Source organism: Thunnus thynnus, chromosome 9 (assembly GCF_963924715.1).
Source record: "Thunnus thynnus chromosome 9, fThuThy2.1, whole genome shotgun sequence".
NCBI lineage: Eukaryota > Metazoa > Chordata > Actinopteri > Scombriformes > Scombridae > Thunnus > Thunnus thynnus.
In genome coordinates, this window is record NC_089525.1 from 24,144,661 (window position 1) to 24,168,850 (window position 24,190).

Genomic DNA, 24,190 nt, shown 5'->3' on the forward strand with positions numbered 1-24,190 from the left:
TACTGGTGATTTAACAGCTGATTTTTATTATTGTATGATTATGTTGATGGTTATTATGGTTATTTAATTATAACTAAAATGAATATACAGTATAGTTAGTATTTCTTTTTACTTTCTTATTTTAACATTACTTTCCATTTCTTCTATACAGTGTCCTCATTATGTTTTATTTAATAGTGTTATTGGAGGAAAGAAAGGATGTATGCACTATAAAAGCAATAAACTGTACTAGTGAAGTTTTTCTGTCTCTGCTCATTTACTTTTATCTTTTTTTTTGGTATTTCTGCCTTTATCTGAAGCTGGAAGTATATAATTCAAACCTCAGATGGTGCAATTATGTTTATGTGATATATGTCTTAACCAAAAGGCTCCATACTAATGATATTGTCTTTTCTCTAAACTGCACTGAGGTTGTGTTTCTATATCTGTCACGCTCACTAATAAACACCTCAGCATCATCTGATCCTGTGAAGACACTTTTGGAGTTACTTTGCACAATCAAGCACCTTTTATTCGATATCAAATGAACAAGTGCTCATCAAAAACAAAAGCTTCTATCAACAACATGAAACACAGTGAAAGATATGGAACACAGGAGGAGAGACTCAGCTTGCTGCCAGCCTGCAGGGATCTAACTAAACGTTGGCACATTTCTTTCGAACATTTGGCATATTTTGTGTCCAAAACATTAACATTCGTCCAAAGAATTACAACAAATTTTGTCTCCAGACTTCATGAGCATTATTTTGTCTTTTTCTACCCCTCCAACAAAATGAATGGCTGAAATGGATCTATTAGGTGAAGTCAGTAAGGGGTCATTTAGAAGAACAGACAGCCCTGATATTTATTACTCTCAAATGTACTGAAAACAGTAAATATGTAGCAGTGTTGAAGAGATGTATCCAAGCTTGCAATCACGAGGAACTCTTGTTCCCAGGACAGTCCGGATCTCTGTGTCCTCAGTCAAAGAGCTCATCAAGGACACTTGCTGAGGTGTGACGTGTGGAAGGCTGCGGAGCAAAAACAGGACAAAGAAAGTCTGAGCTTTGCAGGAATGTAGTCGTTAAATCATTGGCATCACGCCAAGCAAGGAAAAAGCTATAAATCCTGCAGTAATTTACCACTAGTGGCGTCATTTCAACCTCATCGTGTCTGTCACATTAGAAACAGGTAATCTAATCTCGATTTTTAAAAATATCCTCTCTAGTGGTGCTATTAGATGTACAAGTACGTTCTGCAAATCAAAAGAATCATGTATTATCACAGGCAACTCAGATGAGATGAAGTTGACCTGATCTACTATAGTGAGTTATTAAGGTGCATCTTAAACTGATTATATAGAACTGAGAGAACGCTGTAAATACCCAAATTTAATAAAATCTGTATATTATTGTCAATTTTTCAAATATCTTTCATACAAATACAGGATTTAAAACACAAATTGTTCATTAATTATACCTGACAGATAATTTCTTCTTTTAACTACATTATATATAAATCTTATTTTAACTGGTTTTAAAATGGTTTGACCAAGATTGTTTTATTTACCAGTGTATAAGCAGATTCACCGTCAGAAGCACTTTCATAATTCTCAATCTCAGCTTCCTCTCTTTCTGCACTCTCGTCCTCAATCAGAGACAGTCTGTGAAGCAAACACAGATTATTTTTATGGTGATTAATTAGCTGTCACTTAATGGACAAATCTTCAGATTTAATGAATATTACTGATGACACAGTTCGTATCCTCGTCTTACAAGGTCAGATGGGAATTCAGGTCTTGCTGATCCAAGGTGCGGCCACTCTGGTCGGAGGAGGACTGGCGATGTCTGGTGGCCTTCACCTTTCGCATCTGAAACCTGGAGAGAAGCAGCAGATTGTAAATACTGGCAGCCATGGAAACATTTTCAGGGACAAAGTTGTTGGCATTGTTGGTCGGTTGGTCCACCACTTTGTTCCAGACTGAAATACCACAACAACTACTGGATGGATTGACATGAAATGCTGTGCAGACATTTATGGTCCCCAGAGGATCTGACTTTGGTGCAACCTTGACTTTTGCCTTGGAGCCACCAGCAGGTCAAAGTTTTCATTTGTTCTGTGATATAGCTCAACATCTACTGATTGGATTGGCACAAAACTCTGTAAAAACATTCATGATAACCAGACGATAATGACTTTTGGGATTCTCTAACTTTTCCTCCAGTACCCAGACATGTGGAAATGTCTCAATTACAGCTGCAACTAACGACTATTTTCATTATCAATTAACCTGTTGCTTGTTTTCTGGATTAATCGATTAGTTGTTTGGTCTACAAACTGTCAGAAAATGGTGAAAAATGTTTATCACTGCTTCCCAAAGCCAAAGGTGACGTCTTCAAATGTCTTGTTTTGTCCCGACCAACAGTCCAAAACTCAAAGATATTCAGTTTACTGTCGTAGAGGATAAAAGAAACCAGAAAATATTCACATTTGAGAAGCTGGAACCAGAGAATTTGGATTAAAAAAATGTATCTACTGTAGCTACTGCAGACATACTGATGATAAAAATGCAGCGTACCCAGAGGAGAACTCCTCCTCAGACTCCGGCTCGGTTAAGCCACTGCCAACATCAGACTCTGCGGCTCTGGGTTGCCTGGAGGCCTGCTGCGCCGCTCTCTGTCTCAGAGCGGTGGAGGTGAGGGCTGGTGTGGGCAGGCTGCTGTGGATACTGCTGCTTTCCAACCAGGATCCTCTGGCGGTGCTGGACACTGAACCTGGAGGAGACAGAAGTCACGACAGAACGTCATTACTTTTGACATTTCATGTTTTCCAACTCATGCCAACAGATGACATTGTCATTATCTCAAGTGGTGGATTTATGAAGATATTAACACTGACAAGGTAAAGGGTGTGAATTTCACAAATCCATACCGGGTATGTGCTGTATACAGACTCGTGCAATTTGCATGTAGTGCTGAAACAATTAGTTGTGAGTAATCAATAAGTCAAGCAAAATGCCAATTATTTGCTGTTTCAGCCACTCAAATGTGAGATTTGCTGCTTTTCTCTGTTCATATAATTGTAAATGTAATATCTTTGAATTTGGACTGTTAGTTGAGTAAAACAAGCAATTTGCAAAAATGATCATTAGTTGCTGCCTTCCTTCCACCAAGATATTCATAACTCTAACAACACTGTTTTTTAGTCAACCGTCAACCTCTGGTCCACCCAAAACAAAAAAATCATATTTATACACACTGCTGAGTCCATCTCACCCTGAGCGGTGGTCCTCTTGCGTTTAGCTACAGGGGTATCATGTGAGGAGATGGCGTCACCTCCCTCCCCCTGTTCTCTGGGTTTGGAAGTGGAGCGACCCTCCAAAGAACGCTGATACAGTCTAACTGACGTCCAGGAGAGGGCAGCGCTGGGACATTCTGATTTCAGAAACGCTGCACTGGGAGGGGATGAAAGAGTGACAGAGAGATGAGGACAAAGACCAAGGAAACCTTTGTTAATGTAAAGCAGTTCAGGTTCAGGTTTCACTCAATTATACTGAATCAAATCCAGTCCAGGACCACGAATAATACAAAATCTAAAGTTAACGTTTGAAGAATGAGAACATAAGCATCGGTGTCTGTGTTTAGTTTTTGTTTGTGTGGATGTGGATTTTGTTCTTGTTGCTCACAGCTGGGTGCGGTCCTGTTGCAGCAGCTTGAAACTGAACTCGCTCAGGATCTCCAAGAAGGCCACGTTTGGGTGCTGCTCTTCTCCCTCCTGTGGGTCCCGGAAGGCAAAACGTATACCATCTCTGAGAGAAAAAAAACAAAATAAATACATACAAATATGTAAAACATAAATTTAGATGACAGAATGAACAGCTATAGTGCACAAAAATACTTTAATATTTCATTTGTTACATTTCATCACCAAGTTAGAGATGATTATCGTGTAAGAGGAAATCTCTGTTGGAATAGAAGTTCTTTTGTTTGTTTGTTTTTTGTTTTTTTTTTACATCTATTAAGTTTTGGCTGCCCCTGAGAGCTGAAAAACTGCCCTCACATCAGTGACAAAATAAAATAATCACATCAAAATCGAATAAACAGAATGAGAACCTGACAGTTTTGGTCTGTATGTGTTACTGACGTGTGCAGGGCCACCAGTGGTTTGCGAATGCGATGAAGATCGATGCCAAAGCTCATGGCAAGCCTCTTGGCCAGATCTCTAATCTCACCGAGATCCTGCCTGCTGAGGTCCTCCGTAAGCATCTCTGAGAACAGCTGAACACACACAAACATGACTCCTCACAAACAAGTTATGAAAAGGGCGTGTTATTCAAACATGTCTATAGATATGGACAGATTGTTCCACTTGTTGGCTGGTTGGACGAGGTTAAAAACTATTTTTAAGGAATTAAAACAGAGGTTGTAGTTAGTTTGGAAAATCAAATAACAGAGGTCTACATTTTCAGAATTTAGAAATAAAGCAACTCGCTGGAAAATGGTAAAATTGCCTTTTTAGAAGTAAATATGTATGTGACACTCATCCTCGCACAACCAAACATAAACATCTGTCGCTTCTTTCTAGCTGCAGTTTTTGTCATCAGACCTTCATGATGATGTCTGTCAGATGCTGAAGTAACAGATGAAGCGATAAAAACTAATATAACTAAAACTACTAACATCTAACTAACATTTAGTGATACAAATTTACCTTTTACCATTTAAGATATTCCATGTATTCAACATTAGTTGCTACAACACTACACAATAAAAACACGTATTGTATTGGAAGCATATTATTAACATTTATATTTTGTTATATTTGTTATTACGTGCACACCTGCTTCAGAGTCAGACAGATGGTCTTGGCGCTCTGTACAGGATTGATGAGCTTGCTCTTGCTTACAGTCTCTTTAATGATGTCACCGAAGTCTTTAAAGAACTGGAGAAGCCAAAAAGAAAAAAGAAAAAAATTAGTTATGATCATTACTCTTATTATTTAATTAGCGTCATTGACTAAATACCTAAAAATGTAAAAATAATCCACTCCGTTCTAGTCATATGTGCTTCTTTCAACCACCTCTGACTCATTCTTAACACATCGCTGGTTCTAAAAAGATTTTCTCACACTCCTCCGCTCTCTTGGACATCCTCTACATTATTAATTTTTTCCTTTTGACAAACTTGTTTCTTGTATTTCTAACCTCATGAACTTCTAACTCAACCAAGTATTAATTCACACATTTCTAAACTCACAATTTTAATTGACACTTTTTGCTTTGACAGAGAGCCAGCAGATGAATATGAATGTTCCTTATGATGTATAAAATGAAATATAATGTAGAAACTTAACATGATCCCTACATGCAGAGACAGCGAGACATATATGGGTATCATAGTAAAATAAGTAGTAGTAATACTACTACCAGTATTTACTAGTAGTAGTAATATAATATATTGAACTAGACTAAGAGTAAATTATCCCTTAAAGCTTTTATCTCCATCGCTACCTTGTCATAGTGCTTGAAGACGTCTGTGGCGGCGGTGAGGTCCAGCACTCCGTAGATGACCAACTTACAGTAGCCAGCCAGCTGATTGCGCTTCCTCTGGAGAACAGTTATCTTCATCTCCTCATCCTCACCTAGAGAGGACAGAGCCGGAGGTGAAGAGTGAGGACGGAAAGGAGAAGAAGGGATAAGGGAGTAATTATCTTGCGAGGCAGCTGGATTTCGCACAACATCACGAGATCACATGAGGATCCGTCTTGTCAGGCTTCAAGTTATGCGCTTGTGTCCGAACCACCGGTGGTTCGCACCAATCAGTGTCACGAATCCAGCTGCCACTCAACATAAGACGGTGACAGATGGTTCATCCAATCACCTGCCAAGTATTTTTTGAAAGTGCCTGCCTTTTTCCCAAACACTTTCCATGGACGACTTTTCAGATGGTTCAACAACCACGGTTCCCCTAACCTGACGTGCCAGATGGTGTAACAAACCATCTGGCACGTCAGGTTAGGGGAATAACAGACTAATGGTTAACGTAAGAATTGGAGTGGCAGGGAGAACGCTTTGAGGTGTTGATAAAACAGAAGCAAAACAGAACAAAACTGAAAGATGTAAAGCTTCTGAGGGGACTGGTATTCAGCTCGGGAACTGGCAGCTCACTGTGAAATACAGAAAAAAGAATTTATTGCAGAAGCAGATTCTCAAAACAAGACATCAAAAATTGTGTCCGCAGGCATAAATGAGAGTAGGGTCCACTGGGAGAGCTTTGGCAGTCTTAAAAATGAGCGGTTTACTTCCCAAACACTACACATCCCTGCAGAAAACAAAATCCTATGAACATTATTCAGTAATTCAAAAATGTCACTTTGTCAACAAAGACTGAAGGTGCTTCTGGAAAGAACCATCATTTCTGCAATCATTTAGAGGTTATTTATTCATTTGGTGTCAAAATACCGTTGAGCTCGTCATCTTCAGTATCAGTGAAGACGTAGTCCAGGAGGAAAGCAGCCAGCTCAGCGCGCAGGGATTGAGAGGGCAGGTGGATCAACGTTTGCAGGGCAGGTTCAGAGCGGACCGAACTCACACTGTACAACAGCATCAAGTCGCACAAAAGCTCAAATGCCTGAAGATGGGAGAACGCACAAACTTTATCAGAATCTCTAAAATCTAAATTCAGATCTGTAACCTTTTAACAGAGTTTTTGAGCATGTAAAGGCCGACAAAAGTTATTAATTCCTGAGCAGATTGGTCAGTTTGAGAAATCTTTTTTGTGCCCTGCCTTTTAACTTGTAATAAGCCACTAACATACTGTCATGGTATTCAAAAACATGGCTGCACTGTTAGTTCACATATGGGATGACGCTAATTGCGACTCTTGTGGCTCTTACCTGATCTCTGATCTCAGTCTGGTTCAGAGACAGACATGTCTGACAGATTCGGCAGAACGACTGAACCTCCTTCTTCAGGCGCTTCAGTTCCACCTGAGACAGAGTGATGGAGGAACAAAGAACAGAGAAGGAGAGAAATCTAGAGCTGTAGTCTCCTGATTGATTAGTTGGTCGATATGCTCTCGTTCGACCAAACTGTCATTGGTCCAATAATTGCTGTGTTACTTTCATAAGGAGAAAAGTGCTACACAATAGCCCTCCAGGATTCCAGAAACGGGAGTCAACCTCTGCGTCGTTGCCTAGGAAACTATTAGTAGAGTAACTCTGTTTAGGAATAGGGCATTGTGTAATATGTTTGTGTAGTGAGTGGGAAAGAGCGAGCAGCAGGAAAGTGACGGTGGATGCGAGTGGAGCAGAGGAAAAAGTTAGCAGTAAGTTGTCAGTCTGGCGGTAAACGTACAGTACAGAATACAGTGTAGCAGTTAATAAATGCTAAAAGTGCTGGAAAAGTGAAGGAGGTTAGCTCCAAAGTTAGCAACAATGGGGTAGCCTAACCTAAAGACACAAAACAGAGAAATAGAGAACGGAGAGATGTGTCGCTGCTGAGTTCACTGTGCACTCTGTCCTGTTACATCCAACAACCCGCCCCCTAATCCATTAGTTGAAGATTATGTACGATTTCAGGCGACCAAGATTTTCTTTGGTTGACTACAGCCCTAGATAAATCTTATTTATGTGTATATATGTGAGTGTAGGACAGAAACAAGGTACTCGTATCCCCTGGACTATCAATTTAAATTCACCTCTTTCTAACCACCTACAAAAGCAAGTATCATACAGCTACAACTAACGATTATTTTCATGATCAATTGATGTGTTGATTATCCTCTCGAGTAAGTGATTAGTTGTTTGGTCCATAAATTGCCAGAAAATGGTGAAAAATGTCAATGATTGTTTCCCGAAGCCTAAGATGAAGTCTTAGACAGCCCACAACCCAAAAATATGATGTTCTGTCATTGAAGATGAAAATATATATATAAAATATTCACATTTAAGAGGCTGTATTCACAGAATTTGGACATTATTTTCTTAAAAAAATGACATAAAACAATTAATCAATCATCAAAATAGTTGGCAATTAATTTAATAGTTGGTAATTAATCAATTATTCGACTAATCATTGCAGCTCTAAAGCATAATGAAATACAACTTTCACCACTGTTGAAGTGATATATTTGTTCATTCAACATATGGGTCAAAGTATGGAGTTAGTGTAAGTTAGCAGTAAGTTAGGCCTCCCAGTATTGATGATGGATATTTCTGATATTTCCCATTAAATGACTCTTCCTGCAAACTACACATGCAATCCTGTTGCTAAAGTCGTTAGAAGCAAAGATAAAATGATCTGCCACAGATAAAACTCAACAGCATGTTTGCTTGTTGTCTTAAACTACATGTGGGTGTTTCTATAAGTGTGTGTTTGGCAGGAAGAGAAAGTCGTCAACTTGAGTGATGAAAACAGAAAAGGGATGGAAATAACTAAACGTGAGGGAGGTATGTGTATGTGATTTCTCTGGAACGCTGTTTAGATAAAAACACAAATGGTGACATGACTAATAACGACGTGTTCGGCGTGTGAAACTGAGAGTGAGAGAAACACAGCAGAAATGTCGAAAATGAGCACTGGGAGTTAAAGAGTGAAGAAAGAATGAAACAGAACAAACAGTAAAGTGAAACGGTAAGAAAAAGTGTGAACCAGTGGGAGATAAATGTCTGTGTATCACCGGGGGACTCAGATGCTTACTAACAGATTGTTGTGTTAATTGCCTGCTGTCTGTGCAGCTGGTGAAGTGGTGAACAACTCAGATGAGTAGAGCTTCACAAACACACAGGAAGGCCACCAACATGGCCGCCACGGGGTTAGCTGTGATGGCGACAGTTAATCATCAAAGTTTGGTTTGTCTCATGCAGGTAGACTGAAACTCTCTGCAGGACGTGCACAAAAGACTTAGAGAAGGTGAAACTATTTATAAACATTGAATGAATTACACGTGTCGTCCAAGATTACGAAAAGTTGTTTTCAGATGTCACATGATCACCTCGTTTGGCGCAGAGTTGACCACGTTCACTTTGGCCCACATCAGGTGGAAGGCTGCACACCTCAGAGCCGACACCATGAGCTGGAATTACACAAAGGGAAGAAAAAAATTAGCCTCCATTTGATTTTGGTGCAAAATGTACTTCACAATTAACTTTTCCGAGCAGATTCTTACCTACATAAAAGCGTTACAAATTAGAGATACAACGACCGATTGGCCGTGGATAAAAACCATCTGGTTTTCAGCTGATCAGCCCAAATCAGTCTCATATATCCGATTTTTAGCCTCACTATGGTTCACGTCGCACACACAGTTGCTGCGGCACAGACAACACACACACACACACACAACATGCACATGTGTGTGGCAGCTGTTGCACAGACAGTAAAGCCACTCACACACAACATGTGGTTGGTGTGGAAGTTCTTCAGCGTGAGTGAAGACACAAAGCTCGCAATTTGTAATACGTCTACGTCCAAAATAAGCCGTGGAGGAACAACCTCGGAAACATTTGGACCAACTAACTTAATCAGAAACTTAAAAAACGTCCCAGTGAACAGTTATTTAAATAGTTAATGAACATACAATTGAATTTCAATATTCCATTAAAGAAAAGTTACAAAAATGTTTGTGTATGTTGTCAATTATAGTTCTTAAAAAGAAAGGAAATATATAAAGAAAGACAGAAAGATGTTCTTTCTTATTAAATTCTTATGAAAAAAGAAAATTGGAATCGACGGGTCAGACATTTAAAAAAATCAGAAATTCGAATTGTCAAAGAAAATTGCAATCAGTGCGTCTCTATTACAAATGTCTAGACGTGAACGCCCTCATTAAGAAAAGAGTAAATTTCTGAATGTGGTTGAGCTAGTTCACCTTATTTAACCCAAACTCAAATTTTTCGTCCAAATTCAGATGTGACTTGAATGTGTAAAAAGTCAACAAACAAAGACGCCATGAAAACATGCCTCCATTGAAAGGCAATTAATAAAATTTACATGACGACAGAAAACTGTTTCTAAACTGAGTCCGGCCCACAGCTGCTAATGTTTGTTGCTCTGCTGTTTTTCCTACTAAAAAAACTAAAAATAAAATGGAAAAATGTATTTTAGCACCACATCTCATCTTATATCATTCACAAAACACAGATCACTCAGACGTTTGAACCATCATATGTTACGGCCGCTCTTACTACTACACAACTCAAATATCAAACTGTGTGTATTTATCACAAACCTCCTTGTCGAGGTCTCTGGACTCCATCTTGTTCTTCAGGAGCTCGAGACAAGAGTCAAACAGCTTCCAGCCTGTTGGGTCTTTGGCACTGAAAACAAACAAACAAACACACAGAGTTCAGTGTAAAGAACAGTCTGTACTACTGACGTGTATTATGACAAACACACACACCTGCTCAGTGCTGCAATCCTTTTCAAGGCAGTGGCTGCACTGTATGTGTCATCATCATCTGCAGTACCCTGGGTACACAAAAACACACACACACACACTCTTGAGAACAGAAGCTACACAATCTGGGTGTTGTTTTTTTGGTTTCACACCAGAAACAACATGTTAACTAAAATCAACTCATTAATTAAAAACACATATTTCCATTAAACACACTGGCAGTTGAGATTTATCACTCTTTCTCAAGTCTTTGAGCAGTTTTTTTAACATTTGTTTTTCTTGTTTTTGTGTTCTGGAGCACAATCCTGTGTTTTCATAGCTTTATTATATACACAATAGGTGTGAATGTCCTCGTGTAAAAGATTCAGTTTAACTGCTTTATGCTTTCAAAGACAACTGAAACCAAAAATAGGACAATTAGTTGTGTTACAATATACTATTTTTACTGAAAGACATTTAAAATGAATTGTTTATATAACTAATGTAAGATAGATGCATGAATTGTTATTTCACTGTACGAGCACATATGCAGTCATTATACAGAGAGCCATATTTGACTGTGTGCAAGCTTCACCGCCACGCTCACCCACCTGCAGCAGGTCACTTAAGTAGGTGCTGAAGCACTCGGTCAGGCTGTCCAACAGCTGGCTGAATGCCAGATGTGCGCGGGAGGAGAAGGTGTAGAAGTCAGAGCAAAGGGTGCTGGCCAGGTGGGCGCAAGCCTCCAAGACAGCGGCCTCTGTGTGCTTCTCCACAATCCCACATATCTGAGACAGCAGCAGGTCCAGATGCTGGTGGGGACAAGAGAGAGAGAGGAGGGTGAAGGAGGAACATTTTCTCATTTTGTTGAGTGTATTTTTCCTTAAAGGGGAAGTGCGCTGATTTTACAGGTCTTAAAGAGAACAACGGCATGTGTGAAAAAGTTGTATAAAGCTTTGGTGCAAAGTCAAACAAGACGTAACTTGCACCAGACCTTGAAGCCTGCTCCTCATCGCTGCTTGACACCAGTGGCTCAAGGTTATGTTAGCAGCTACTGGTGTAACACACCTGAATCTCAGATCGAACTGTTAGCGGTTGTGCAGCCTTGAGGGTAACGTAGGCGCCAGCTTTTAACAAGGAAGACGAATGCTTGGATTAAAAAGGACAATAACTATCTGTGCTGCATCGATTTGTCCCATCAGTCCAACAATGTAAGAGCAATGCTAAATATTTGGTTATTGTTCGGTTTAAAAAAACATTTTTCATGTTGTCTTGTTGCATTATTACATACAGATATTGGGTCATCATACAAGATTAACTGTGAAGCCCTAAACAGGACAGAAACCATTCAAAATGTCTCTCTGAGCATCAGCAGCCCAGAGTCCTTTCTATTCCTCTTTTAATTTCTCTCGTTTCTTTGCCCAACATATTAGGCCTCCATCCCAGAAACACATTTACAACTTTAGAGTGAGAGCTCATTAAAGTAGGTGTAATGATTCAGAGGGGCCGTGATGTCATTTCTGAAGAGATTTTAATAATTTATTCAGTGTTTATTCAGTCCTCCACATTTCTAGCCCTCCTACCTTCTCCAGCCACTGAGCGCTGTTGTACATCTCCAGGTCAAAGTAGAGCGGAGCTTTGAGAAGAAGGGTCATCATCTTTGCATCTGCTGAATACTGCAGGTCAATGAGGGGAAGACGAGGAAAACAGATTTTTTTTTCTTTTCCAAATCTTAGTGCAATATGAGGTAAAAAAAAAAGGAAATGTGTTCAGCATATACTTGTATACCTATGACTTGTGTCAATGTTCTGACATCTGCCAGTTAAATTATGATTCTCACTAGTGGTCACGATACTCAGAGCTGACCACAGGACAGATCATGATACACATGACAGTAATACAGTATGATTTAAATGTATTCAAATCAAGTGTGGCAATGAATGAGGTGATGCTGCTGTTGCTTCACTGATGTCTTCCACCACATAATCAATGGGAGACCCTTCAAATAAATGTTTAGCAGTTTTAACACACAGTATTAGATATAACATTATGAAACAACCTTGGCCAGTAGTTGTGGCAGTAAGGGGATGAAATGTGTAGTGATACGTCTCCGGTCTTGCTCCTGGATCTTCTTATCCTTCATACTCAGGATCTAATTTCACAGGAACAGTCACAGGCCAACAGTTCAAACATGTACTCATGCAAGTGTACAGTGTACAGACAAATACATTAAAACTACTGCTCAAGAAAATATTCAAATACTTTCAATGTTGAAAGCTACAATATGCAACTTTTTGTCTAAAAACAAAGCTTTGCATGAAATGGGATGTAGCCTAATACTCAGAAAACAGATGTATGGAGACTCTGGATGGATATACTGATATTCAAACCCATTAATATATCCATCCAGAGTTTTACAGCGTAATTTAATATATTCAATTCAGTGCTGCTGTACCTTGAAACCTAAAGCTAAGAGTTTCTATGATGCATGAATTTCAAAGGAAAAACAAAAAATGACATTTCTTTCGCCCCCGCAAGCCTTCACTGCTCCATAAATTTGTGTCACCACCTTCTTTCCCTGAGTTCTCCCAACAGGTGGAGTTGCCTGTGCTGCCTGTCTGACGGCACACATCATCAACTCTATGAGAGCGCCCTCCTCCTCATACATCAAACCTGACAACAAAGAGGTACAGACAGGTGCAAAACAAAAAAGGAAAAGAGTGGGTGATGGCTTAGATGGATACGACAAGTGGCACATGTTGACAGAAACAGAAAAAAGAAGCATATTTAGCTGACCTGATGAAACATGAGAATGATCTAAATTATATGATGACATATCAGCTTTAAGCCGAGCTCTCAGCTCTGAATTGGGGCTCAACTCAGCCGTGAGTGCAGTTTTGACTGCTTGACGTGTAATAACAGTCTCTTCTTGTTCCTCACCGGCTTCCTGTAGCAACAACGCCGTCATAGTCTCCCAGTCTCTCAGCTCCGAGCCCGCCACACCCCACAGACTGTCCACCAAGTACGCACCGTGCTCATGGAACTGTCAAACGAGTAAATGAGGCGTTTTAGGCTACCTACAGGAGATACACAGCTGTCATTACTAATGTTACTTCTCTACAATGACCATCACTTATTTTACCCATGACACAAGTTTGCTTTAGAATTTAATTTCTATACTAACGTTAGGAAAATAAATGTTCAATTGCTTTTCTGCATAGATCGTTAAGAAAGTATTTATAGTTATACAAGGGTATACAAGATTTTAAAGTACAGTAGTTTATTCATCAGACAGAAAAATCACTTTTACTTGGGTTTATGGGCAGATGTTTGATTATAAAAATATAATTTCCTCTTAAATCCTGCGGCTTGTGAAGCATTTCATGAGGAATTCAGAATGAAACATGATTTGAACATGTCATATTATTATAGGTAGTATACATTTCATCATGAAAATGTAAAATGGCAAATTATCATCAACTGTCAGTCAGTCAATGCTCCTTCAGATCACATCGCCAGTGAAGATGTGCGAGGACATAACCTGAAACATTTTTAAATTTTAACATTATTAAATTCCAGTATGAAATTCAAAACAAACAAAAATTATACATTCATAAAATTCATAAAATTTTCCATGATATTCGTCAATATATTCTAATTTTTCAGATTGACTCGTACAGACAGAGAAGGATAGAAAAGGAAGACTACCTCGCTCTGGATGTAGAAGGAGATGAGGATTTGAAAAAAGGACCCATTGTCACTTTTATCGTTTTCCTGGTTGTCACTGGTGATCACAGTTTTCAGCCTAACACACACACACACACACACACACACACACACACACACACACAAGAAATCACTTTATATTAACCAAAAATAAAGAAATGAGTAATTAGATATAATGGGATGACAGGGTCAGTTGAATACTGGTGACACATGGAGGTGGCGACCTAAACTCTTGAAAATAATAATAAAAATAATATATATATATATATATATATATATATATATATATATGAAAGACAATAAACTGCATGTAAATGTGAGAAAGCATTACTTGTGTCAGCCATGCTTGCTTTCAGGTGCATTATAAAAACTAAACCAGATATTTTCCTTACAATCATGAAATGGTTTTAAAGCTTTTTTTCATAAGAATGTGCTACTCAAGCCTTGATGTGATGATTTCATCTACAGGGCCTCACTCCGGCCTGCAGGGCCTGACTCTGGTCTGCAAGGTCTCATACAAGAGATGTTGTAGGTTCAGAGCGCCAGGCTGGGAGATACGGCGGTAACCTTGGACGGGTAACAACAGCTGCCCACATTGTTTTCCAATTAGAGTTCATTCTTACACCAAGTGTCCTTGTTTCTCCTCTCCCTGGTGGCGTGACCTGAGCAACTCTATTAGAAGTGATTGTTTTCCTGTTTGTGCTAAGTTTTTGGTATGACTGTATCCATGTGAACACTGTGCCAAAGGCTTCTCCGACATCAGATATTTGTTCTCAATAAACTTCATAAATTCAAGTAAGTATCAACTGGAGCCTGCGGACTCTCTTCAACAATTATTCAACAAGTACAATATTTTCCCTATCAATACAGAGTGAGTAACATAAAAAAGTATCTCCTTCACAACTTGAGTGACAACTGTTACAACTCTGCCTGTTAGTGTGACTGTGTGTGTGTGTAGAAATGAAGGATGAAAGTGTACTTGTTGTAGAGGAAAATGCCGGCTGCAGACGCCAGGCCTCGGTGTGAAGCGTAAACCAGAGGATAGATGTGACCGCATTCCTCCTCTCTCAGGCCTTCCTCTGTCCTTCTGCATGTGCACACACATACAAACAGATATTACAGGAGATATTATGACATTATTTAATTTACTCCCGTCAAGTAATTTGTATTTATATTTGAAAGGATTTAAAGGTGTAGTGTGTAGAATTTAGTAGCATCTAGCAGAACTGACTTGGCAGAAATGTAATATCATATTAGTTTTAACTAATGTATAACCTGAAAATAAGAATCATTGTGTTTTTGTTACCTTAGAATGAGCCCTTTATATCTAGATAGGGAGCAGGTCCTCTTCCACAGAGGCCTCCGTATTGCGCCGCCATGTTTCTACAGTAGCCCAGAATGGACAAACCAAACTCTGGCTCTAGAAAGGGCCTTTCGCATTTTTTGACAAGTTTCGTAGCCACTGTAGGCTCTCCTACATGCTTGGAAGGGGAGGGGTATTCAGTTTGTTGTAATCTGCATTCTCACCACTAGATGCCACTAAATCCTACACACTGGTCCTTTAAAAACCTCCAACAGCTCTTATCATTGACTGGTGCTGGAGCAGACTTGGATGCAGTATTATGTAGGATTTTTGAGACTGTATGCAAACCTTTTTCAAACAGTTGATATAATTAAATGTACATTTCATAATTATCTGTGGCTTGAGTCAGTGGTGTGAGATGTTGCACAACGTGAGAACTCATGACTCACACTGTGAATCATCAGCAACGATGACAAAGGGTGTCATCACAGTTATGAGTAACCAATACACTTAATCATTGAGAAGCTTTATTTCATTTTGGACAACCAATATATGCAGTATTTGGTTATGTTTATCCTCTATATGTAGGTAAAAAAAATTGTGTGGCTGAGTGTGCACTACTTTTTTAGATGAGAAATGTTTAGTCAGGGGTCTTGAAGAGTTTCTCATTAAAGGATAGTTTCACAATTTTTCAAGTCAGTCTTAAAACAATAGTCAGGTGCAAATATCAACATATGTGTAACATATGTAAGTGATGGGGACAAAATCCACAGTCCTCAAGATAATATGAGGCTTCAGTCATCTGAGTTAATCAAATAAAGTGGATATCTTCTACAGTCACAGTCTTTTTAATAAAAAGTCTCTGTGTCTTGAGGAAACAATGTTTTCCTTTTGAGCTGCAGTGGAAGGATTGTAACAAGCAGGAATTTGGTACTAAAAAGGCTGTAACTTTGAAAGATATTGACTTGATTTGACTATTCGGATGACTGATGCATCATATTAGTTTCAAATAAATAATGATAATAATTATGAAGGGATCGCTTAATGGTCATTATGAACAGGAGGAATGATTACCACAACACAAACATTGTGTCAACGTTCATTTAGACACCTGACTATTGTTTTAGGACAGACTTGAAAAACAGGGAAACCTCTCATATCAGGGATTTGACCCCCACTGATCTCTAAACTGACACTGACCATGTGAAGCAATGAAGTGAAATGACCAAAGACTTGCTCTGAATATATGACAGCATTATTACTAATGCTAATGCTCTAAACTACATTTGAACAGAATGTTTCTGGAACTAACGCTCAAAATTATCAGTAAAAAACAAGGAAAAGAAATTTGTCTGAGTTTGTATCAGAACAATGTAAAATATTAGTCTGTTTGAATGTCCTAAAATTAAATTCCTGTACTGAATGTTGCAGATGGTGCCACCGAGAAACCACCAGAGACAGAGAAACCCCTCACTGTTGGATCAGCAGCAACAGATTGACCACTTCCACTGCCACGTCTGGGTCCTTGTCCAGCACCATGCTGAGCATCCTTTCCTAAACACACACACACACACATACACACACACATTCAGATATGTAGTAGCACAAACACAGACATGCACAATCATGCATGCAGACAAACAGGAACAATACACACACACACACACACACACACACACACACACACACAAACCCACTGATTAGGAGCTAAGCTGTGGCATAAAAACCATTTATCTGCTGCAACACATGTGGCTTAGGAGGGTTTTTATGTGTTTGAGAAGAGCTTATTAAACGCCAGTAATTGGCAGCAATTAACGCACCCAGACACACATCCAGACAAAGGAAGAGACCATACAACAAACATGAATGGTAAAAAAAAAAACATCCAAAAAAGGCACAGAAATAAGGGGAGGGGTCACAAAAATACAGGCAACAAAATAGAAACAACACCACAATACACTGAAACAATAGATTAAAGAGAGATGCTGAGACAGGCAGACAGGCCGAAAGAAAGACAGATGGGGGGGAAAGGGAGGGAGAAAAGAGGCATTAAATGAGGTTTGATTCCAGTCCAGAGGGATGCCTCACTTTAAATCTGCTGGTGAAAAGCTCCAGGCGGCCAATGAATTCCTTCTCCTGGAACAGACCCTGCAGGGCGCGCACACACTGCAGACGCACTGGACTTTGCTGAGGGAAAGAAGACAGAGAACAGTAACGCACACTTGATAACCTGCATGCAGACTACTGCCCAGGTCTGTTCATAGTGGACATTTCTTTGTGGGAGAGTGTGTGTATGTGATCCTGCATCTATTTGCAGATATTCTACAATTGTGTCTCCTGTGAGAGTCGCAGCTTATGAAGCATGAATATTAAATAAAAAGCTGCTAAATTTGGATTACCCAATTCACGTTACACTGCATTCCTCATCATTGCTAACTCCACTGTTGGCTTGTAGAGGATTGCATATGTGCTACTTCTGTGACACCTGCTGTCATCAACTGCAGGTGGTAACACAGATAAAGGAATGACATCATAGTGACATGTTTTTAGTGCGTAGTCTGTTGTCTAATCCTGTGTGTGCTCCACCTTATCATGCAGGGTCCACCCCAGGTATTTAAGACATCCGTCACTGAGGAAGTCTTCAGGGTCCATTTTCACCCACATGCCCATCTCCTCAATACATGCCGCCCGGATCTCAGGCAGCTGGTCACGGTAACGGTGCACAAACACACCACGGAAGGTGGCATTCATCATGGAGGACAGCTCTTCTCTGTTTTCCTGCAGCTACAGCACAAACGTAAAAACACATGCACACAAACGGAGACTGTAAACAAATCAGTAACATAGTCACCCATCCATGTGTTCAACCAACTGTACGTACAGTCTGTGGTTCACCTGGCAAACCAATCCTCACAGCTAAAAATGTTCCTCATGTCCAACTTTTCTCAGGTTTTTATAGTGACCAAGGATTGAATTTTACCATTTCTGTATCAGTCATTCTAGTGATCCATATCTATCACTAAGGGTAGGGAAGCAGGAGAGATTATATGATGTATGATGATAGCAATATTATCATAGACACAAAATACTTTGTTTTGCTCCTGGTGTTACTTTACCAGTTGTGATATTGATCTAGACACTAACAGACCAGTACCTTACATCAAGGACAACGGGTAGTACATAATCTCTCTCTATCTCTCAGAACTTCCATATGTTATAATGCATGAGAACAGCATAGGAAATTAGAAAAAGCACATTATACATACAAGGCTGAACCTTCTCAACTGTCACCCAAGCTGGTGAGCAGGGTGAGAGAGCTGACTTTCCATTTTCCTGGAAATATGTCTGAAAAAGTGAGGTCGTCTTATATTCGGGGTTTAGACTATTACATGTTCACAACATCAGATATTGATGAAGTACCGGTGTAAAACTGACTCCTATGTGGAGTGTTGCATTATGGGTTGTTTGTAGCCTTGATGTTGCTAGGCTAGCAAGTGTCTTAGAGTCAGTCAGCCCTGAATTTGTTTGGTAAGTCCAGTTTAAACCTGCAGGAGTTTCTGAAGGCTTGTGTGACATGTTTTTCTGCCACGGAGGAAATAAATTCATGACGAGTGAAAACGAATCCAAAGCGTCTTCTGATGTCTCTACTGTAGAAACGGATACGTCAAGCTGCCACATACCACTGTCACAGATGATAATGAGCTCAAAAAGACAAACAGGTAGTCTTACAAATGCTAACTGCTGGAGAAAATAATTCATAACCGCTTCCAAGAGCCTGGCAGGAGAATGTGAGTATATAACTATACTATGATGTAAGTTATATTCAAAAAGTATTTTTCCAAAAAGAGGTGTTGGAAAACGGGGGTCATCTTATATTTGGGCCAATATGGTACTTTGAAAAATCTATTTAGTTGTTTAAAAAACGATTATTTCATTCCCATCAGCCAATAAACAACCTGTGTCCAACACACATGAACTTGGGAAAATGTTGGTCTTAAATATGTGTGCTTGAGTTTTATTGCTTTGATCCCTTAGAAGATATTGCATCATCCTTTGTACCATTCCCCATGAAAACAGAAAGAAATCAGCACCTTTAACACCCTGAACTACATGTGTATGAGTAAGTGTTGTGTGTACGTCACCTCACTGATGGTGGCCTGCAGCTCCTCCAGCCTGTCAGAGGCTCTGTCATGTTTCCCCTTGCTGTTCTCCATGTTGTGTCTCCGCTGGGTGGTCTGCAGCTGAACAGAGACTATCACAGCTACTTCCACCAGCCCAGTCATCAGCTTCATGGCTTTAAAGAGAAATACATTGCACACTGACAAGGCTGGACAGCACAGACAGAGCTACCTGTAAGCAGAGGAAGAAGCCACCCACAGTGTGCTTCTTCAAAATGCCATTGTTTACTAATAACATTTCAGCTATGCAGCACAGATTTATTACTTCATCCTCCTGACTAAAGCCTTACATCCCTTTTTAGAGAGAAATTCTTTGCCAGTACTGTACTTATCAGCCTAATGGCATAATGGATAGGCTGTGTAGTTTGGTTGAAAAGAGGGAAGAAGTCACATGAATGAGCAGAGGATACAAAAGAAACTACAAAGGCAAGCTGGATAAGAGTGCACTCTGAAAGACAAAGGAACTCCTCTAGCAACTAAAACAGATGTCAGCTGAATGGAGCAGTTTCTTCTGCCTCCCAGAGAAGCAGGAGCAAAACCTGTGGTACCACAGATGTGGAGTGCAGGTTTTCTTCCCTACCAACAACTGCGGCAAGTGATTACAATAATTAGCATACAAGAATGACAACTAATCAAAAATATTGTCCTTTGTGAAATCAGTTTTCAGTAAAGTTGTGAAGATTGTACCGATATGCTTACCGAGCAGAGTGCTGGTGTGTCTGAAGGCTCTGACTTGGGAGTCAGACAGCCCAGTGAGCAGAGCCAGCAGGGAGGGGAAGAGGTACTCATCGTAAATTAGACTGTTCTGACAGGAGCGCACCAGAACACGAGCGAACTCACACAGGCCGGCTTTGAAACGCTTCAGTTGGGGGCCTGGAGTGCACAGAGGGTAGTTCACCGAATCCTGGAGGAAGAAAGGAAACAAAAGAAATGGAGGAAATATCCCACACCACACTTTGTACAGTTAATTGAAGCAGAAATCTGTGACTTGCTCTGCTAATCACGAGCACATCATCGCCAAACCCGTGATTAAGCCATTAATGTGTCCATTTATCAGCATTAGTGTAATTAGTGTGTTCCATCAAGCCGTACTCCAGGGATATGGAGGTCACTCCACTTTTTCAACTAATTCCAGCAGGATTATTGTTAGTGAGTGAGGGGACGACTAAGACTGTGAACTAAATTCAAACCTGCAGATCTGTAAAAACAATCTCTCTGTATTTTAATGCACTGCGTGATGGCAGATGAAAATAATATCCAACAAAAACACAATTTACTCCTATTTGAGAAGCATTTTTTCCCTAAATACTGCTCTGCCTGGCTGTTTTAGGAAATTATTTTTGCTTTTTAAAAAATGGAACTATGTATTCATGACTCATTTTTGATCTTTTATGTCTACAGTAGGAACCAATGGATCTGGAGCTGAGTGCCTTAGACTCAGATAGGAAAGTAAAAAAGTATTGGTCTTTTCATAGGATTTGTTGACAATTACCAAAATACAGAACATCCTTCAAACAAATCTGAACTACTGTTTTCCTTGAGCCTTTCTCACCTCATTGAACTCTTTGGTTAGTGTGCTGATGATTTCGGCATTCTCCATGCTGTCAAGCATCTCTCTGCTAACCACTCCTGGAAAAAAAAAAGAAAAAAGACATAACGTTCCACATTAGAAATTGAAGTGAAATAAACACCTGAAAATAGATAACACACAATACTTCTGTTTCTTCTTCTTGACCCAAAAATTAAATTACATGCTTTGCTTTCTTTTCATTTTCATTCAACACTCACAACATATTGATATGTTGTTGTCCTTCGACAGAGGATTAACACAGCCTCTGTATATTGCATTGTTAGCATACTGGGAGATCAATAGTTGACTGCTGATCATTGCCTGTGCTGAAATTGGAAAGATAATCTGTTGAACTCTGACCCACAGCCCCCACTTCCACCTCTTGGCCTCCCTCCTGACCTCTGACCTTTGCATCCGCAGGACTGAACAATGAAGTTGATGAGCACCAGCAGCCCTGCCTCGCGGCTTCGTTTGTAGCTGTCCAGCCACTCGTCAACCACCGTCTTAAGAATGACAGGGACACAGCAGCCAATGAGAGAGCTGCACTCAGATCAAAAGGCCGGAACATATAGTAACAATATTACACATACACATATTACACACACACACACACACACACACACACACATATATATATATATAATTTTACATTGCTTTTATCTTTTTCTCTGTAACGTGTGGGTTTGTATGCCCTGTCCTTGACCCCCACCTTATATTCTCTGCTCCCTCTAAATTACAGTTTTATTCACCAATTCTTTTGCATAATCATTTTAGCCAACCGTGGCCGTGGCACCATAACACAGACAAAAACACTTCACTTCAGAGCATCTGTTGTTCCTCTTATAATGGGAGAACCTCTGACAAGAGTAGTAACCTTGACATACAGTATAAATAGTCAAATTTGAACAGAAAATATGTGAGGAGACATTTAAATTTCGTGAACAACAGTTCAGAATCACCATCTGCACTGTAGAGTTGCTCCATACTGTAGTAGCAGACTTTTTTAACTGCTAAAAACACCTTTCATCCTCTATTGTTATGGTTATGGTCCTTTTTTTCTTGTTTTTAGCAAGAAAAGACTGGGCATGCACAGCACAACAATGGTTGGGATGGACGTGTGCTGCCAATCATTGATTACGCGACCCAACGAAAGCACTCCTCCCTCTTCGCATATCAAAGGCAATTCTATAGGGTCACATCAGTCAGCCACTGACAGCGACATGATAATCTCTCTCATTGTCTGCTCTTACAGGCTTGTTTCTCTTCTTATTAGACATGCTCCCATCGGTACCTCCCTCTCTTCATATGTTTATCTCTATACCCCCAACCCCCTTCCTTCCATGCTCTTCAGTTGAGGGTTTGCTCACCACCATGGCACTCTTTCCAGATCGGACAGCATCATAGATATCCTCTGCACTAATACCCTGGTTCCCCTCATTCAATCTCGTCACAGGCCTAGGAGAGGCCCGCCTGGAAGTCCCCCGGGAGAGCTGCTGCTTCTGCAGGGAGGGGTCTGGAGGAGCGGGGATGGGACTGCTACTGGGGCTGGACGTCACCCTCGATGCAGTTTTACGCCTGGGTCTCTTGGGTGGCTTGGGATGAAAGAGACACAGAAGGGCAGCTCAGCAGGGGATTCAGAGTGAATTGATGTAGTCAACAGAATTAATGGTAGCTGTGGTGAGATAAGGTGAAGGCTTGAATCAAATACCTACCACAGTGTTGCTGTTTAGATCTATAGATTTAATTTCTGTTGACTGTTAAGCCTTTTCTTTTACAATAACTGAGATATGTTCAACAATGATAATCTCCAAGGGATAAACTGATTCAACACCCGAAATCCTACAATAATTTGACAAGATCATAGCCCTGATCTACTGCCTGGTGAATAACTTGCATCTAAATAAGAGTGAATAATTTCGGGAGAGAATCTGTTTATTTACCAGAGGTTTGGGCAAGGCCTGTTTTTTCCGCTTTGAGGCTTTCATCATGACCTCAAAGTCACTGCCAGAGTCTGTGAAGTCATCCAAAGCATCAAGGCTGAAGGGAGAGGGAAGAAAATTGACTTAAATCTTGACATCAACAAATCATTATTACTAAGACTAACAAAATTACAGAGCTCATTAGTTACCAGGGTTAAATTCTTTTTTGGATAATCTGTGCATGAGTCAGTAATTCTTACCCTCATGTTCTCTCATTATAGTCTCAAGTTATTGTAGCAGACAATAACTTAACACATTATAGAGGTGCCAGAAAATTACTCAATTAATTCCCTCAAATTAATATCATTATCGGCTTATCTTTTGATTTCCTTTAGAGCTGCAACAACTGATCGATTAGTTGCCAACTATTACAGTAATTGCAAACTATTTTGATAATTGATTAATCATGTTGAGTTATTTAAGAAATGTCCAAATTCCAGCTTCTCAAATGTGAATGTGTCATGGTTTCTTCACTCCTCTATGATAGTTAACTAAATATCTTTGGCTTGTGGACTGTTGGTCAGGACAAAACTGTCTTTGTTAAACACTCTATGTTTGACATTTCTCATGAATTTAGTGGATATTCACGAAAATGAATGATTACCTAATATTTACAGTTTGCTCAACAACTATAGATTTAAATTTTACTTTGACTTGTGATGGGTGTCTCTTCAGGTGAAATGAATGAGTGAAACCCTTGCTAGGCTTGGCTGATGTTACCTGTCCCAATCTGAGTCTCCACCTGCCATGTTTGATGAGGTACCAGAGATTGAAGAGTGACTTTGAATAGCTGGTTGGCTGGTCTTTGCTAATACTTTAAAAAAAACCCTATTGTGTGGGAGAGAAGACAAGATTATCTAAAAAAAAATCACCTACACACACAAATGAACATTACCTAGCTAATGGCATAGCCTCCTCCAAAATATCCTTAAAATGTCCGTTAGCTATTTGACAAGCAACCATCTTGCGTTTTTCAACAGTAGGTAGTTTACATCGTAAATTCTGATTTAGTTATAGGTTAACTTAGCTACACGACGTTTTCTAACTCACAACTAGTTATATTACAATTATTCGGAGAA

The 24,190-nt window shown here is 39.7% G+C and overlaps 1 protein-coding gene across 1 annotated transcript; it reads right to left on the bottom strand.

The window, feature by feature from the left end:
* Nucleotides 1-485: 485 nt before the first annotated feature.
* On the bottom strand, nucleotides 486-23,959 carry LOC137189744 (cohesin subunit SA-1). The gene is made up of 31 exons (XM_067599806.1): nucleotides 23,832-23,959; nucleotides 23,073-23,169; nucleotides 22,500-22,724; nucleotides 21,539-21,635; nucleotides 21,115-21,191; nucleotides 20,262-20,466; nucleotides 19,527-19,678; nucleotides 17,971-18,168; nucleotides 17,473-17,571; nucleotides 16,859-16,938; nucleotides 15,061-15,168; nucleotides 14,064-14,160; nucleotides 13,296-13,398; nucleotides 12,925-13,028; nucleotides 12,415-12,507; nucleotides 11,939-12,031; nucleotides 10,967-11,167; nucleotides 10,380-10,447; nucleotides 10,209-10,296; nucleotides 8,973-9,053; nucleotides 6,874-6,966; nucleotides 6,440-6,608; nucleotides 5,489-5,619; nucleotides 4,819-4,920; nucleotides 4,123-4,256; nucleotides 3,665-3,787; nucleotides 3,255-3,433; nucleotides 2,558-2,753; nucleotides 1,755-1,856; nucleotides 1,549-1,642; nucleotides 486-1,010 (listed from the first exon to the last, which is right to left on the bottom strand). Exons 1-31 carry the CDS (start codon nucleotides 23,858-23,860, stop codon nucleotides 960-962), a joined length of 3,669 nt encoding a protein of 1,222 aa, XP_067455907.1. The 5' UTR covers nucleotides 23,861-23,959; the 3' UTR covers nucleotides 486-959.
* Between the last annotated feature and the right edge of the window lie 231 nt (nucleotides 23,960-24,190).

Bases quoted from the DNA above. Each gene is read 5' to 3' on its own strand.
- LOC137189744 (XM_067599806.1), bottom strand. From the start codon at position 23,860: ATGGCAGGTGGAGACTCAGATTGGGACAG. The intron at 17,572-17,970 runs GTGGAGCACACA...TCTTTCCCTCAG, and splicing joins GGTGGACCCTGCATGATAAG to CAAAGTCCAGTGCGTCTGCA. The intron at 10,448-10,966 runs GTGGGTGAGCGT...TTGTGTACCCAG, and splicing joins ACTTAAGTGACCTGCTGCAG to GGTACTGCAGATGATGATGA.